The following is an 18453-nucleotide window of genomic DNA, read 5'->3' on the forward strand; positions in this document are numbered from 1 at the left end:
TATATTATACATATAATAACACAATAAATAAATAAATAAATAAATAAAAACAAACAGAAAAACACTGTGAAAAACAAAAACCAAAAAAAGGGATAAACATTACAAACAAAATTACTGCTAAAAAAGTACAAAGCATAATATTGTAATCAAGCAAACTAGTATCAATAAATTATTCATAAAACATAGAAAGAAAAAAAAACACTTTTTAAAAATAACATGATAGAGTAAATAATTAGCAAATGATTTTAATGATTAGCAACAAATAATAACTATATGCACTACAAATACTAAAAACTAAAGAAAAGAAAATATCATTACATAACGGAAAATATCATTGCATAGCTAAATAAAACTAACTTAAAATAAATCATAATATGAAATGAATAACTAACGAAATATGAAAAAAGTAAAAACAATATAAAATCTTGTTATGCCGAGTTTTCCCAAATTTTCGAATGTTTTCTTTCCTTTTTCATTCTTTTTTAAACTTTTGTTTGTTTACTTTTATTTTCGTTACTTTTGTAGTTTATTTTATATCCTTTCAAATAGTTCGTTCTTTTTTCTTCTTTTAAGATATTTCGTTTTTTCTTTATAATTGATTTTATTTTTGAAAAACTATAGGAAAATTTCTCCTGATTTATTGATTTTTCTTTCTCTTTTTTCACTCTTTAAAAAATTATTTATAGTCGTTAATAAAAAGTGTCCACCGTTTGCGATGTCATTGCAAAGTTCAATCATTAACAACCTGCCACGTTTGTATTTATTCCTCCGTTATTCGTCCGAATTTGGTTATGACTACGACCGTGACGTAATATAATGGCGTCAACAAGACACAAATCTTTCTTATCTTTAAAGACCAATTTAACAAATTTTATTCGCTTAACGGTTTGTGTCTCGATTGTTTTACATACAGGAATATATAACCTTTAGTTGTGCAAAAGGATTTGTTGGTGTTTGGCAGTGAAATATTGTTACGTAAAAAAGCATCAACTGACTGCACTTAAGGACTTATTAAGGAAAAATTCAAATTATCTGATTTATTCCATTTTTATGTTATTTCATTTTTTTTTCTTTTCAGATGCCTAAGCTATTTAATATTTGAGAATTCTTCAACAAGATGGAGGAAAACAAGACAAAATGTAGACAAATGAGAGCTAGCTCACAAATTTAATGAAGATCTAAACGAAAGATTCGAAGGGGAGCTGATGAACATTGAATTCTCTATTGCTCATTTTTAAAATCCTAACAGCAAGGGCATGTGCTTTGTGGATGAGGAGGAAAATTTTGAAGTAGTCAAAGCTGCAGTAAAGAAAGCTATGGAAGAACTGTCAAAAAATGAAATTTTGGCTAGCCAAAGCACCCCTTCCCCTTTAATGTTGGATGATGAAGATGATGATAACTTTGATTTCACTGAACAACTGAGGAAAAAAGTGTTTGGTGCAGATTACATTAATCCTGGAGGTGAAACAAGCACCAAGAAAGCCATTTCAGCTGAAGTTGAGGGGTATTTAAATGCAAAACCAGTTCCAGCAAGTACAAATGTACTGGAATTCTGGAAATAAAACCAGTATATTTTCCCGATGATGTCAAGGCTGGCCAGAAAAAACCTCTGTATACCAGCAACATTATCAACATCTTTTGGATCGGGTTGCAATTCGAAAAAAATTTTCGAATTGTAATCTGATCCGAAAGTATCGAATTGGATTGCAATCTGAAAAAATAATCCGAAAAAATTTTAACGAAATTTTTTCCCGATGCATTATTTTCTAATCAAATCAATCCGTAAGTAATTTGAACCGTTCAGCATAGATAATTCCATGCACAACCCACAATCCGATAAACAGTAACGGATCGACGGTGTCTACTCTAAATGTTCTGTTAATGGTATATTGCGTGAATGAAATACCACAACATCGCTGCGGTTGAAGTATGCTTTATCGTATGTCATTGGAAAGCTAGAAGTGTCACCATCTAAGGTTGTGTGCATCAATATAGCAAAGTATCCACTTTGATTAAAATGCTGTGTATAGAAAAGTTCAGAAAAACCTTTAGCTTCTTTTGTTTGTATTTGTACTTGTAGGGATAGTCCAAATATTTATACTAAAATGCGGCTCCCCTATCACTCCCGATGTTTTAATATATTGTCTTCACGGTGCATAGGAATATGCTCTCAGACCTTGTAACACATCCCCAGAAATTATTTTTTTGATTATCATTAGAAAACGTTTCCTCGTTCAAAAAATGTAAAAGACAACTTCTTTTAGTGGGGCCTGAGAGAAATCACTTATTTTAGAGGAGTGCCCAGGAATTTTGTTGTTTAAAATAGGTAACTAGAGGCATGGGGCTTACTCAAATTTCTAGTATGCTGTTACTAGTATTGAATGAGAATGAACCATACCCTAAGGGGGATGGGGGGATGGGGGGGATTGTTTCGTACACCGCAAAATCATGCCTACGCCCCTGTATTTAGATTTTCAGAAATTTATGTAATAGATTTATCAATTTTTTTTTTAAAGTTTTTAAAAATGTTTCTTTAACATTGAAATTTACAGAAGAATATGTAATTTTCATTACTTTCTATTTACACTTTTATTGAAATAAAAATAAAGCGAAGCAACCTTTAATTATTAACAATTAATAATAACTAGCAGTTGCTAATTGTTAACAGTTGCACAATAACTCCTCACAGGCGTTGACATATGAACTGAAAGCATTTTTGTGGCCATTATATTGGTATTTAATTGATATGACCGAGATATCATGCCAATATTATCAATCCAATTAAAATGTGTTAACATTCAAAAGAACATGGTGATTTTGCTAAAAATTGTGCATTTGCAGCTTCAAGAAACTGAAACAACTTATTCAAATCTAAATAAAAAGAAAAATGATTACTCAAACCTTATCAAAACTATATTCTGGAAATATTATTCAGCGGATAACCCTGACCTTCCTACTATGCTTTATGAAAACGTAGAAAAAAGCTTGCAGGGACTGATCCTTACTTCATTATGCAGCCGTGTTATGAAGGTAATTATAACTATAATGATGTTTAATTTACTTTAGTTAAAGTTTAGTTACGTTAGTTTAGTTATTATAATTGCTATACATATGCTACAAAGTGTAGAACCTGGTTTCAATATTAAACTGATTGAGAACAACGAAATGATTAAAAAATTATTCAATTGTGATAAACTCCGATTGCTATTATAATTAAATGAAAGCAAAGAGGTATGTAAACTATTACCAAAAAAAACATTTTTTGATACCAAGTTTGCAATTTGTATTATTCATTTTGATTTTTTATGGATGTATAGTTGGTAAAAAAAGATACTCTTATTGTGTATTGCAATGACATTGAAGAGCTAGTAGCAATGATACTTCATGACAGAAGTCAAGGAACAAATGATGTTGATATCAAATTAGGTATAGATGGAGGGCAGGGATTCCTTAAAGTTACACTGTCAATAACCCTCAAACTAGAATTTAAAAAATAATAAAACTCCAGAGAAACTGAGCAAGTGTGACGGATATGCGTGTAATGATTTTAAAGATTCAAGCGTCCACAAAACTATTATATTGGCCATTTTGCCTTCATTGAACAAAAAAGACCATAATTTGCGTTTAATTTTGGATAAGTTAAACATTTCATCCTTAGATTACACAGTATCTGAAGATCTAAAGGTATTGCTTCAAATTATTGGAAAACAAACTGCAACATCAAAACACCCTGGTCCGTATTGGATGACGTCATCTCCTTATTTTCAAAACGCTGATCATTGTACTCTAGAATCTTTGTGTAGATTGTAGGACCAATAGATGGCTGATGGCGGAAATTTAAAAAAACCAAAAAAGTACATAAATGTTGTAAATCCACCTTTATAAACAGGCGACAAAAACAAAAAAATACTTTGAACTTGTAAATATTCCTAGTCTACATATACTGCAAGGTGTTGCAGACACAATTTTAAAAGAGATTGAAATAAATTTATTTGAAAACAATGAGTGTGGTTACAGTTTGTTAACCAAAATCTGTCTAAGATAAACATCTGCAGAGTGTCATACCGAGGGTAACATCGTTTGGAAGGCAATGCTTACAATAAGTTACTTAAAAACATAGATAGCTTTAAACTCCTTAAAGTTTTTAAGGAGTCTAGTGTTGGAGTTTCCGCTGCCAAATACATTAAGGTACTTAGAAATTTTGAAAAACTAGTCCATGGTTGTTTTGGAAGTTCATTAAGCTCCACATATGTTTAAGATTTAGAAGATTTCTCTACGAGCTATAGAAATCTAAGGGCAACAGTTCCTTTGACGGTACACATGGTTGAACAACATATTATCGAATTTATCGACATTAAAGGTATAGTCTTAGCTATCATAAAAAACTTTTAAATTTGATAAAAAATAGTTTATAATATTAGTAGTTAAATACTCTATTTCAACAGTTGAATCGTAAAATTTGCATAAATTATGACGAATATTTATTAAATAAACTTGCATTTCTTTTGTACTTCTTATATTCTACAAGCTTAGTTTACTGGACCGAAAAAGCTCTCGAATCCATTCATCAGGATTTTAAACAGTTTTGGCGAATGAGAAAAGTTGGGGAGTACTGCCCAAACTATATAAAGGCGCTAAAAAACGCGGGTGTTGCTTACAACATAAGCCTTTTTAAAGTAGCTTTCTATTTGCAGGAAAGTAGTTTGTAAAAAGCAAAACATTAAACCTTCTATGAACAAACGTTCAGTATGATTTTGAAATGTAAAATATTAATAGCAAACCCTACTCAACCCCTAAAAGCCCTCCTCTAGGATAAGGTTCCTAAAAACCCTTTTCAATTCTTTGCTTGTTTTATATTAAACTAAATCAAAATTCATCAACAGATTTCAAGTTACACCAAAAAAAATTTTTCGTTTAAAAGTTAAAACCATTTGAAGTTATTTTTGAAGGGTAATTGGAGGTAGTTTTAAACTTTGCATGGTTATAAATTTTAAACAAAAAGAGATATTTTTAAAAAATTTGAAATCTTTCGATGAATTTTGATCCATTTTATGGTAGAATAAAAAAATATTTTTTTACGATTAAAGGAGACGTAGTTCTAGGAAGGTGGCAGTTAGGGATTGGGGCGGGGTTTGCTTAGCTCCAATTGCCCTAACTTTTTGCAAGCCATCCTCATACCAGTACAGCATACTAGAAATTCGAGTATGTCCCATGCCTCTTAGTTACCTATCTTGAACAATGAAGTTCCTGGGCACTCCTCTAAAGTAAGAGATTTCTCTCAGGCCCCACTAAAAAAAGTTGTCGTTTACATTTTTTGAACGAGGAAATGTTTTCTAATAATAATCAAAAAAAATTTGATTATCATTAGAAAACATTTCTTATATTATATATAACATATAGCAATTATAAGGTAGTAAGTTAAACATACTAAATGTTGTTTTCTGGAACTTTTGTTTAAAAATTATATAAAGTTTGTACCAGGGTAAAAAACGGCTATTTTTGATAGAATTTTGAAAAATATCAAAATTAATGTTTTGAATTCTTAAATCTACCTATTTCAATATGCGTTTTGCATAAAGTCAAAAATCTTCTTAATTTTAATCAAACTTGCCCTTTTTTTAAAGAGTAGCTTGGTTCTTGCTTCACAGCAACGACCTTAGCAACTCATTTTTCTCCCTAAATCTCAATTTATCAGAAAAAATAACTTTTCATAGAAAATAGATAATGGGCTGAAATTTTGCAGGTTTAAAGATAAACATATTAGGAATGTTGTCTATGAAGCAAAATTTTTTTCTTTTTTTAACTCATTTTTATCATTCTATGATCCCAAACTTCCCTTAACTTTTATATCTTTAAGTTAGAATGTCAACCTGGTAAAATTAAAAATGTTTTAAAAAAATTCTGTTTCATAGACAACATTCTAAATACATCAAAGAATTCACGTTCAAATTTTCAAACAGCTTTGACACTTTTTGAGTTATATTTGATGAAAGAATAGGCAGTTTTGAGGGTAAAGTAACACTAATTATGCGCATAACTAATGACGTCATCACTAATTCTTTTTTTTTTTGGTGCCGTTTTTTTTTTTTTTTTTTTTGTTCATTAATAGAAAAGAGCTTAAGTCTATTAATAGTTTTCAATTTTTTGTTAAAAAGTTGCCTTTACCCTGGTACCACCTCAAAAATAATTGTTCAATCGTTTAACATTATCACTATATCACTATTGAACTTTTCAATTTAATTATTTGTATTTAAATTTTTATTTGTAATTATGACGCATTTGTTATTAAAAGGTGTTTTAAGTCGCAATTGCATTTCGTGAACTTTATTGTTTTTTTACGGGATGTTGATGCAAATTTCATGGGCAGAATTTTATTACACTGATTTTATTCCTCTTTTAGTCAATAAAATTTATATTTCTAAATTTATGCCAATCAGATTACGGTTAATTTGACTACTTTTTGGCCTTCTTGAAAACCAATCAGCTATTTTTTGGTTATTTTATCATGCCTTTTGGCCAGTTTTGTTGTAAAATATGTCAATCCTAATCCGAGATTGATCGAGTTGATAAGCGATCAAAACTGAGGATTTATAACGAATTGAAATAAATTTCGATTCCATTATAAATCAATTTCGAGCTTAGCCCAAATCAAACTTAATCAAGCCGATCAATAAAAAAGTAGTAAATAATTAGGAGTATTTTATTGAATTAACAAGCAATAAAAATCTCCTTATACTTAAAAATCCCTCATTTTAATTCTCTAAATTTTAATTCTCTATATTTCCTTCATTTTATTCCAAGAAAATGAATAAAAAATAAGGAGTTATAAATTTGCATTTCCTGGTTAGATAAGCAATTCGTCAAAATAAGAATCTTTACTTTACAGTTCAATTTTGCAAAACCTAGTAAAATAACAATAATGTACTTTGGTTGATACAAGCACTTCTTTATTCCATTTTTTTATTCCATTTTTTGTTCCAAAGTTTAACTTTCTACAATTTTATTACTAACTATATTATCTAGAGCAGGTTTCTTCTGAATACCATTAAAAACTGCTTAATGATCAATTCATAATATATTGGTTATTTGAGTTTTTTAATTGTTCTTTATTTTGTTTTTGAGATGCTTACTGATAATGTTAATCAAGATAAATCAGGGGAGTTTATATGGATTCAGTGTGAAAATCAGAAGTGTATGAAATGGAGAAAAGTCAAGAGATGTCCTAAAGATAATTTTGAAGGGCTGGTATGGTTCTGTAGCATGAATCAAGATATAGAATACAATGATTGCTGTAAACCTCAGGAGAAAATGACTGTTTTGAGAGGCGAGACAATAATTTGCAGTGAATTATGTATTGGAGAACTTGTGTGGGCCAAAATGGCAGGATATCCACGGTTTTTATATCTACATTATACTTTTTTTTAAAAAAAAAGTTTGCTATTCTAAAAGTTATTGTAAAAGAAAAATTAACAATTTTTCAAAAAAATTATGATTCATAAACTAACAAAACAAAGGCTTGAAAATATAAATGAATTAATTCTTGATAATTTAATCAAAGAAGTCATTCAATATTTGATTATTTAGGTGGCCTGCTATAATTACAGCTGATCCTGTTGAAGAAAATGGAGCCCATATTGATTACTATAAGGATGGAACAGGTGATCCACATTATTACCATGTTGAGTTTTTAGGAAAACCTCGATCTCATGCATGGGTGTTAGCACGCTATGTTGAAAAGTATAATATTGCTACTGCTGATTTGTGCTTTAATGATAAATCAATGAAGTCTAAAAAGAATAAAATCAATCTTCAGAATGCTAATCAAGAAGCATCACAACTTCTTTCTATTTCACCTAAAAAAAGAATGCAGCTAGCAGTATACAAATTTCAAACTTCAAACACCCTAAAAGGTGAGGTCAAACTCTTGTATATGGCATTAATAAAAGTATTATCTTTGAAACAGTAAACTATTGTTTGTAGCTGTGTTTGAAATGATTATTCATTTTTATAAGGTATGTAATGAGTTTAAACAATGTGCTGAAATTACATTGAATATTCTGTTAATAAATTGAGGGATCGTAAATAATTGAGGGATAACTAATTGAGGAATTTCGTTGTCTTAATAGTGTTTTGTTGCTAGTTTTGACTTCATTTATCTTGTTTTGTTTTTTTTTTGTTTTTTTTTTTGTTTTTTTACAATTCTGCTCTTTATATATGGTAGTTAGTTAAATTTTACACTAATTATTTCTATAAAAAAATTTTATTTTGGTTAGATAAGATACTGAAGGAGAAACCAGTTATTTAATTTTTTCAGTATTTGACAGTAATAAACTGGCAATTTGATAATTATCTAGTTCCTTTAATTTTTAAACTAGAAAAACATTTTATTTTTTTCTGGTTTTTCATGATTTTCTCTTTGTTTTTTTTTTTAATTTCCAATGTTTTATTTGTAAAAGTAATCAAGGCATTTGTTTTGCTTTAAGTAACAGGAGGGTTGTGAACTCTTGTTTTACACTGTACATTGTAAACTCTTGTTTTACACTGCAGTAATGCTTCTCAGAAAAGATTTATTGTTAAAGATATAATATTCATGCAATAAATTTTATAAGGCATAATAACTTAAGCACAGATGAACATCACTTACACTAAACATTAGAGGCTTTTTTTGCCCTAAATTAGAAAAATTACAAATTGCTATAGACCATATATATTATTGAAAAAAAGGGCTAAAAAGGCCATTGATTTTAGGAATATACAAATTGGATAAGCTCAGAATTTTCGCTCATGTGATGTTAAAGTATTTCAGTTTGAAAAAGACATTTTTTTCCATAAAATGTATTTGTGTTATATTGCTGCACCAGAATTTTTTAATTTTTTTTTAATTTATTTACTCAAAGTAATTTGTTCAATTTAATATATTTAAAGTAATTTTATTAGTTTGTGTGATGTTCAAAAAAAAGCGTGTGTTTTCTAAGATTAAAAATATTCATCTTGAAAAGAAAAAAAGAATTTTTAATTTTTCATATTTTAATTTTATTTTTTAAATTTTTTTACTTTATTTTTAGCACATGAGTAATAAATTGTTTTCTTAAAAAATAAGAAAGAGAAGTCATAAATGCTATAAATATTTACAAAAATTTGTTTTTAGAAAAATAATTGTTCAGTTGCACCAAATCTCAATTAATTGAATGTCATGTTTCTATCACATTAGTTTTAAAAGCTCTTTTTCTGTAAGTAGTAAGATGAAAGTAACACAGTTGTACTAAAGTGAGATGAAAGTAAAATGAGAAAAGTGCTAAAGATAATAATTGTTCAGTTCTAAGAAAAATATTGTTACTTTTGTTAAAATGAGCAAAAAAAATAAAAATCTAAAAAAAAGAAGTTTTTTTTATTTGTACTTTTTTTTTTTATTTGTACTTTTTAAATTTTATGTATTTATATTTTATGTATTTATGTATTTTTATTTTATGTATTTATATTTTTTTTAGACACCAAGAATCTCAAAAAAAAAGGAAAGAAGTCTGAAATAAAACATGACAGTTCCAGTGTTGCTTCTGAAACTAATACTGTATAAGTATTTTTTTTTTCTTTTAATTTTAAATAATTTTGAATAAAATAAAGGAAGCAATAATTCCAAAATTAATGTTTTCTGATATAAACGTTTATCAGTTTGTGTTTGCAAATTTTAACAGTTTAATGTGCATACAGGTTTGAGGTGCAAGTAATACTTAATAATTTTGTAATAATTGTGACTGTAATAATTTTCTGTATTAATTATTTGTTAGCGTCTTTAAATATTTGCTAGGTATTTATCAGTCTTAATGGCAAAATTTATCCATTGTTAGTTGATGCTGAGAAGCTAACTTTCCAAAACAGTTCACTTACTACACCTGAAAGTTGTGGAACTATTGACATATCAAATTCTGAAAACTCAAATTATGATGAGAAATGTTTAAGGAAAAAACAAATTGATGCAGTAAGTAACATTAAAAAGGATGCAGTAACTAAAGTTGTTGTTGATAATGCATCTATATTTTTGAAGAGCACACCAATCTTAGAAGAAAAGTATGCATATAGTGATGTAAGTGCCTAGGTAAAGCTGTTTATTCTTAACTTATTCAGTGTAAAGAAATTATAAACTTGGTAAATTTTATATAATGAAATAAAATGTTAACTTATTATAAATCTTTTCAAAAGCATCAAGAAAAACAGTAGTGTATCTAAATGAGGCCAAGTTTTATTTAGTTTTAATACTTTGTCTTTAATCTTTGTCTTTATATTGATACTTCACTGTGGAATAATAAAACTCATTGAAATGCAAGTTACATTTTATAAAAAAAAGCTTTTTTTTTCATAATATATGTTTTGGTTAAAAGAATGAGAACAAGTTTTGGTATTAGAAAGAATATCAAAATTTGTATCAAAATTTAAATTTGATTACTTCTGAACATCAAATTTTTATATTCAGAAGTACCCGAATTTAAATTTTGATACAAAGTTTGATATTCTTCCTAATATCCAATTTTGATATTCGAAAGCTGTGGAACATTATAAACTGTAAATTTTGATATTTTTCCTAATATCAAAAATTGTTCTCATTCTTTTAACAGAAATATGTTTTAAGAAATAAAGAGCTTTCTTTACAAAATGTAACTTTCATTTCATTCAGAATTCTTTTTAGCATTTTTAGCTGTATTGCTGATTATATGAAATTGTATTGGATGAGACTTTTTTGTTTTTGTAGCAAGCTCAAAAGCATTTTTCAGTTGCAAAAACAAAAAAAGAATGCACAAGTTTTTAGCATTTATTAAATAAAATTTGAATATTTTAATTGAATCAGACATACAAAAAGGAGATTCAATAAATTCCAAATTTTGAAAAGTTGTAAATATTCTTTCTAAAAATATTTTGTTAGAAGTATTCCTATTTTGGTTTTTTTTTTTCTATTAAACTATGATGAGCTCAAGTTACTCTAGTATCTAAAGATCGAAGTTTCTAATGCAAATAAAATGTTTGTGGTAAACTAGCACAAATTTCTTAGGCTTCATTTGATATACAGTTAAACAAAAGGAAAGACAAAGGCTGATTTTTTTTTATGCTATCAACAAGTATATTAGTTAAAAGTGCAATGATATATACTTTATGTAATAAAATGATATAGCAATATAACAAAATAATATAACAAAAGAGCTAGGGAAATTAATTTTGGATTTGCTGTAGCAGCCGTTAACACAGCTTTGAGCAGAACAGACTTTGCTTTTCGTTACTGTATCTGTTAAAGATATATTCAAACGAAGAATTCTTGTCATCCACTGGTTGTGGTAAAGAGTTGTAACAATGTAATGAGAGGCAACATGTACTGAATTGAAAAAATATTGAAAAAAATTCATATCTTTTAATGGTAACATCATGTTATTGGGTGATATTTCCTTTCAAACAAGTGTTATTGAGAAGTATAAAGAATTTAGTGTAAAAATTGATCTTACTATAAGTTACAGTCAAGTTGCCACTGAGCAGAGCTTCAATATCTACAAGAGCTAGATAAAAATATTACAAGATTCAGTTGTAATTAGAAAAATCATAGATGATATGGAGGCTGGTTCCTTTACACTGCGTACGATTGTCATAAAAATTTTGATATAACCATGCAACTTTACTCTCTTTAACATCAAAAAAAATTTTAGAAGAGAAAATTTAATCTGGCTGACCATGATTAGAGCTAATACTACTTGCATAAATCAAGAATGTAACAAAGAAATTAACAAAATGTTGCAGGACAATATTTTGAAGTTTTTTAGTTTTGAAGTTTTTTAACGATGATCAGTATCACTTCAAGAAATGTTCTACGTTAAAGAACAACGTTTGTTCTACGTTGAAGAACAAACGTTGAAGAACAAACGTTGAAGAACAATTACAAATAATTGGATATATAAATGCCTTTTTTGTTCATCTTTTAAAAGGTACCGAAATGCGACAGAAAATCCAGTAAAGAATTTTTAAAGCGCAAAAAGTTGTTGAATGCCAGTGTGCAAATGCTATTCAATAAATGGTTAACATGTAAATATATGAGAATACACATGACATAATTGAAATCATAATCAAAATGTATTAAAAAATGTCTACAATCTTTGAATGATTTTATTTTTTCAATTTTTGTTTAACATTATCTTCTCATAGAAATGAAAGTTTCACTGAAGTTGAGTTGCACTATAACTATATTTTTGTAATAAAAAAACACATTCAAATTATTATTTATTACAAATATATATATATCAAAAATACTAAATCTTAAAGTACAAAAATTTGGGTTCCACTTTTAGATAATAGATAACATATATAGCAGGAGTGAAGTTTATTTATTCTATGACCAAAAAAAAGGTATTTAAAAACAAATAGGAAAGCTTTAAAATAAGAAAGAAACTCTGTTGATTTTTTTTTATTATTATAATAAATCAGTGTCCAACCACCACATTAATAACTTTTTATATTTGCAACAGTAAAAACAGCTTTTAAATTTACATAATATTTTATTATATTATATTATATTACATTTTATTATATTGTATTATACTACAGTGTTGCTACTACTATTATCATCATTTTGTTAGGAGGAAACGTTTTGGAGGATGTACAAACATTTTTGTTCTGATAAGAAAAATATACCAAAGAGTGTGACTTGGTACAACCGTTCAATTGATTTATTTAAGTTTTACCAGAAGGTCTACCTCATAGGCGGTTATAAAAAGGTTCAAACACTGGTTTCTTTTTTCATTTAAAAAACAATGTGTTTTTTTTTTTTTTGTTAGCATAGGAAGTTTTATGTCCAACTTATGTTATTATTGAGTATTTTACTGGCTTAGTTTGTGTTTAGGCAACTAGTCATTGGAAAGTTTGGAGAAATATCTGTTGGAATCTTTTAGACAACAAATTAGATAGCAAGTTCTTTACTCTTAGAAAAGCTTATAGGCAGTATGTTAGTCTCTACCAGAACTTGCTTTAAATTTTTAAACAGATGCATTTCTTTTTTAAATTTTTTTTAGTTTCTTTATATACTTTTTTTTTAAAAGGTTGTTGTTACCCTTTGAAAGAAACCAGAAAATAAATTCTTTGAAAAAGACAAAAAAACCTAAAAAAGGTGAAAAATTTTATATAATTGATTCATAAAGACTTTCAATTGGTTTTCCTTTGTTAGGATTCAAAATTCATATTATAAACAAGATTAAATGTGTTGTTTTCTTGGCCCATAAAAAAAAATTCTCTGCGTTTGTGATCCAGTTGTAAAAATTGTTTTCAGTGGTCACACTTGGTCATAATTTACCAAAAAGATATTGCCTTAAATTTTACATATTAAATATGTTTAACATATTTTAACCAAAAATTAAGTTTGTTCTGAGCCAAAAAAATTTAATTAACAACTAATTTTTTTATGAATAGATTTAAAAGAATCTCCTGTTGATCATCCCACTTTAGGAGATGGTATGTTGAAAACTGTGACTGGTAATCTTTCATCGCAGTTCTTAAATCCTTCAAAGTCAAAATTGGAGGAATGCACATCATCTTTACAAGTTGTTCCCCATTCTCCTTTAGGTATTTGTGTAAATTAAAAAAACTCAACCTGTTTCATTATCTTTTAGTTTGTATCTTCATTTATGTGTTGATAATTTATGTTTATTAGTAAGTTAAATAATGGTATGTATTTATTAACTTAAAAGTGATATTGCATGCATTTGTGTGTTGTTAATTTTAGCTTTAGAAATTTCCAGTTTGCCTACTTCAGATCCAAAATCTACTACATTGTTGCCATTGGTTTATAATCCTGACCTCAGTGTAAACTCTGCTTCTCTGTGTTTTAATGATTCTCATCAAGTTTCTAGTAATTTGATTTAATTAATATTTGTGTGACTGGCCTTGGATTGGTTATCAGTTTATTTTTTATCTTCAGAATAAATGTTATTTTGTAAGTAACTTTTTTTGTTTAGATGATCCACTTAGCTCAATAGTTTCAGAAATAAGCTTGGAGAGTGCTTTATGCGAACTCAGCGACTTAGAAAACCAGTTGAATAGTTTAAATGAATCTCAAGATTCTGATGTCCTCTTTACAGGTGAAAAGAAGGATACAATTTTTTTTTTGTAATATTTTATAATAGTAATAATAATAATCCTTAAAAAAGATTTTTAAAAATTATTTGTTAAAAGTAATACTATTCCAAGCAACTTGATTTGCTTTTAGATCAATCAGTACCTCAAAACGATTTCATCAAAGAGTATGTACAGTTTTATTATATTTTATTGCATAAATCTCAGTTGCCAATTATTTTAAAAACAGTCATTTCTGTTGTTGGTTACGTTTAGTAACGTCTGCTCCAATGAAGAATTTGTTATGAGCACTTTTAATGGATATGATCCAATCATAGCAACTCAAAAGATTGAGGAGCTGAATGATATGCTGTGCGAGTTAAATGAGTTAGAAGGTAATTTTGAAAATGTTTTAAATTTTAAAAATGTATTGGTTGTATGTTTTAAATTATATTTTGCTTCTTATTAGTAATAAAATATAATTTAAAGCATACAACCAATACAGTGCGATGTGTGAATGTACAGTGTGATGTGTGAATATACAGTGTGATTTGTGAATATAACATTGTAACTGTATATTTGCTAAGTTGAATGATCAGTATACTTTATTTACCTATTAACTACAGAGTGCGGCAACGATTTGCGGACTTTTTCTTACTACTAGACTTAAGATATTTTAGAGCCAAAAAATAATCATTTCTGAGAAATATTTATAAAAGTTCAAGATAATTTTCTACCTTAAGATTCAAAAAAAAAATCTCTATTTTGTTCAATGGCTTAATAGTCAAAATCTTCTTAGCCTCTAGACGTGGACAGAAGGCTTGGCAAGTGCTGAAAATGGTATTCTGTTTGTAATTTTATTTTTTGTGATGGATGACTTGAGACCTGAAACTTGAGTGGGCTTTTTTTCATGCCTTGCTTTCTACAATTCTCCAATCAAATGGATTCAAGTTTGAATAATCAAGTCTGGGCTAGTAGAAGGTCAAAATTCTTTTTGGCTTTTTTTAACTGCATGGCTCGAAGCTCCATCCTGTTAAAATACATAATTCTCATCTGGGAAGGTCTTATTGAGCCATGGTACCACATGCTTTTTTTTTTGCTTTTTTTTTTTTTTACTTTAATACAGAAGGGTGAACATTTTTTTTCATTTGAAGTAACAACACCTAGCACCATTATTGACTGAGGAGGCGTTGTATGTCACACAGGTGAGGCACTGTCACTTTTCTTTATAATAAGTTGATTATTTCTTCTGTTGATGACACAGTTAACGTCTTCTTACCTGAGAAGATTTTGACTGTTTTTCCATAGCTCTTTAAACGATTTAGAAGCTTTTTTGATCGCTCTAAATCAAAACTATTTTTGTTCATTTTGCTGTCAAAAAATTTTAGATATCAGCAAAATACAGTGTAAGTTATGCAAACTTTCTAAAAATTAGTCAACGAATCGCTGCGGCACTCTTTAATGATAGTAAAAGATGAAATGTTTTCTTTGTAATGCATCGGTGTCAGTTTTATTTTTAGTTAAAATTCTTTCTACTTATCTCTCAATTCCCTTTGATTATATTAACCCACAAAAAGGAACGTAAAGTAATAACACAGGGGCTGCAGAAATCTGGATCTGAGTTGATTAAATTTCTTACAATACTTCTTAATATTTTACATCAATTTTTTCTTTCCTATAGACACGTTGATCGAGATGGCTGCTGATATCATGTCTGGAGTTTCTTCAATTTAATTCTATTGAACATAAATTATGTTTGTATATGTTGTAGTTCGATTTTTACGCCAATTTGTTGTTATTCTCGTAAAAGTTTTCACTGGTGATTACTTGGTTTTGAAATAATTGAATAGATTTTCATTTTTTTCCTGTAACATTAAACAAAATGTGGAAGTGGCTGTGTATAGAAATGCTACGCATCGTGCATCTTTTCAAACGTAAACTTCAATCGTAAAGGTTAAACTAGTTATCTCTGTTGAATATTTGGCAATTTTTTTTTCTTAGTAAAGTCGATCTTTAAGCATTGCAACCTGCTCATGTTAAATTGAGTAAAAATAGAATATCTCTCTCCAAAGAATATGATAGCTAATGACTGGGCCGGCAAAACCCTTATTATTGAAGATGCTAATTTCTGAGGAAATTTTTTTATAATTTGCACTGATTGCGAGCAAAATCTGGAACATGTCTAATCCTTTACGCAACGGTTCTTTGATAACTTGGTTGACCCATCCTTTAATTACAAGGGAAGAAAAATGATATAAACAAATAAAGATATGAGATTAACATATGAAAGATCAACTCATTCGTTTGTTTCAAACTTTTAATACTACTGTTTATTGATTCCTTTGTTAATGAATCCGTTAAGGAGGAAACAACACCGACAATTCAGTAATAGTTGTAGCAGTACATACGTAAAAATGAAATAAACTGTTAAAGACCTGTGTTTTTTTTTCTTAAGCAAAGCCCTTTTCATTCTCGAGGTGATTCGTTCCTTCTGTCTCTTGCTCACTAAACCAGTTAGCTTGTACAGAAATAGGCCACTTGTATTAAGTTTCTCTTTAAAATGTCTGTGGACTTTTGCAGTAGGTTTCTATCATTGATTTCAATGTAGAAAATTTGTATGCACCATTTTAATGATTTCTACTGTTTGTTAAAGGACGATACCTAAATGAAGACTCCATGGAAAGAAACGGCACATTTCGAAAGTTTTCACTTTTTACACTTTCTAGCTTTACTAACCATAACAGCATATTTTGTATTTGAATTCAAATCAAATAAACGATTTGATGCATATTTTAAGTCTTTCTAAATTTTCCTAAAAGTTCGAAACTTATATAGTTTTAAAAGTTTAATAATCACTTATCTCAAAATGAAAAAATGTAACCCTGCCGTTTCTTCCCGTGGAGTCTTCAAATGCATGTTTTTCATAAACAAAAAACCACTTATGGATTGATAACTTTTTCTAATTTCAAGAATCCCAAGGAAATGATAATTTAAATTGATATTAAACATATTTGCAAGGATCGTTTCCAGTTTCTGATTAAAATGTGTTGTGTAAAAAAAAAAAAAAAACAGGAAAAAGAAATAATAGAAAAAATGGGTAAATAAATTTATGGGAGAATCTATTTAAATCTGTAAAAACATTTGTTAATTAATGTCTTCAAAAATCATCAATGAACTTGATCTTGCTTTTTTTCTCCTCACTGCGCAAAGGTTTGAAAAATGTGTCACTTGACCGTATAAATTATTTTCAAAACTTTTTTTTTTTTTTTGATGCTCTCGTTATTAGACTCAAAATTGCATAAAAGTTTCAAGCTCCGTTAAAATCTTAATGATCGAGTTAAAAGTTTCTATTACTGCAAAGTAGGAGCTTGTAGCTTGGCTCTGAGCCTATCCCTTAAAAAGTAAAAAAACCTGATTATAAAAGAAGCTAAAATAAGACAGCTAAACGCAAACTCCAGTCTCAGACTAATAAACACCAAATAATTTTTTATGTTCTTATAAAGAGGAACCTGATAAGAAGTTGTTATTAATGACATTTTTAACGGATATTTTTGTAAATCTCCAGCCATTTTCAGGTCACCAGTGTATATGGCAGATGTGTAATTTCCATGGTTACCATTATGTGAAAAAGTATCGCCTTCATCATCTTTGACTTTCCTAGAAACATTACCTATAATTATAAACTAATAATGATTATAAATATTTTCTTCCTCTTCCGCAGTGTCTAATATTGTATATAGACTTCCGTTCAGAACCATTCATTTTTCAAGAAGATAATTACAGAATGCATTCTTCAAAACTAGGTAGGAACTATTTAAGAGAATTAGAAAATAATAAAATAATTGAAAGAATGATTTGGCCTCCCAATCACCCGTCTTTCCCCAACTGCACTTGTATGCGATGAATTAGACGGAAATGTCAAAATTAACGCCTAAGAGTGAAAAAAATACGTAGAAAAATATAAACGTGAGTGACATAAAATAGTTTTTCAAAAATTGTAAAATTTGTTAAGCACCAAGTCACTTATATGTAAAGCGATCATTACCGCTAAAGGTGGCTACAAAGATGAGATCAAGTTACAAATTAAATTTATTTACTCTTCACGTAACTTGATTAATTTTAATATATTTCAAGTGGTTTTCTTTTTTAACTTTTTCCCCTCATTTGTACCGTGGTGTGACCTAACAAAGTCCTATGCTGTAAGAAAGTTCTAATTTAAGAAATGACAAATTTCGCATATATAAAATAAACATTTGGGGAAAATAACTTTGCAATTTTAACTTGATATCTAGTTAGTTAAAACAACTAAATTTTTTTTCTAGATATTTTATTTTACATATACGAAATTTGTCATTTTTTAAATTAGGACTTTCTTAA

General features: G+C 28.3%; 1 protein-coding gene across 6 annotated transcripts; it reads left to right on the top strand.

The window, feature by feature from the left end:
• Window positions 1-7080: 7080 nt before the first annotated feature.
• On the top strand, window positions 7081-16508 carry LOC145189669 (zinc finger CW-type PWWP domain protein 2-like). 6 transcript variants are annotated; one of them, XM_090090702.1, is made up of 13 exons: window positions 7081-7394; window positions 7585-7910; window positions 9489-9568; window positions 9806-10081; window positions 12609-12746; window positions 12872-12969; window positions 13068-13135; window positions 13435-13587; window positions 13748-13873; window positions 13980-14102; window positions 14231-14264; window positions 14353-14471; window positions 15758-16508. In XM_090090702.1, exons 1-13 carry the CDS (start codon window positions 7123-7125, stop codon window positions 15808-15810), a joined length of 1866 nt encoding a protein of 621 aa, XP_089946828.1. In that variant the 5' UTR covers window positions 7081-7122; the 3' UTR covers window positions 15811-16508. The 6 variants fall into 6 exon arrangements, 4 of the variants coding, with proteins under 4 accessions (XP_089946828.1, XP_089946829.1, XP_089946830.1 ...); XM_090090703.1 differs by having other exon boundaries at window positions 9806-9976; XR_016453425.1 differs by lacking the exon at window positions 12872-12969.
• Window positions 16509-18453: the final 1945 nt, after the last annotated feature.

The sequence above is a fragment of the Hydra viridissima genome, unplaced genomic scaffold (assembly GCF_058129835.1).
Source record: "Hydra viridissima isolate aposymbiotic clone 2 unplaced genomic scaffold, HvirCarnegie_v1 scaffold_6, whole genome shotgun sequence".
NCBI lineage: Eukaryota > Metazoa > Cnidaria > Hydrozoa > Anthoathecata > Hydridae > Hydra > Hydra viridissima.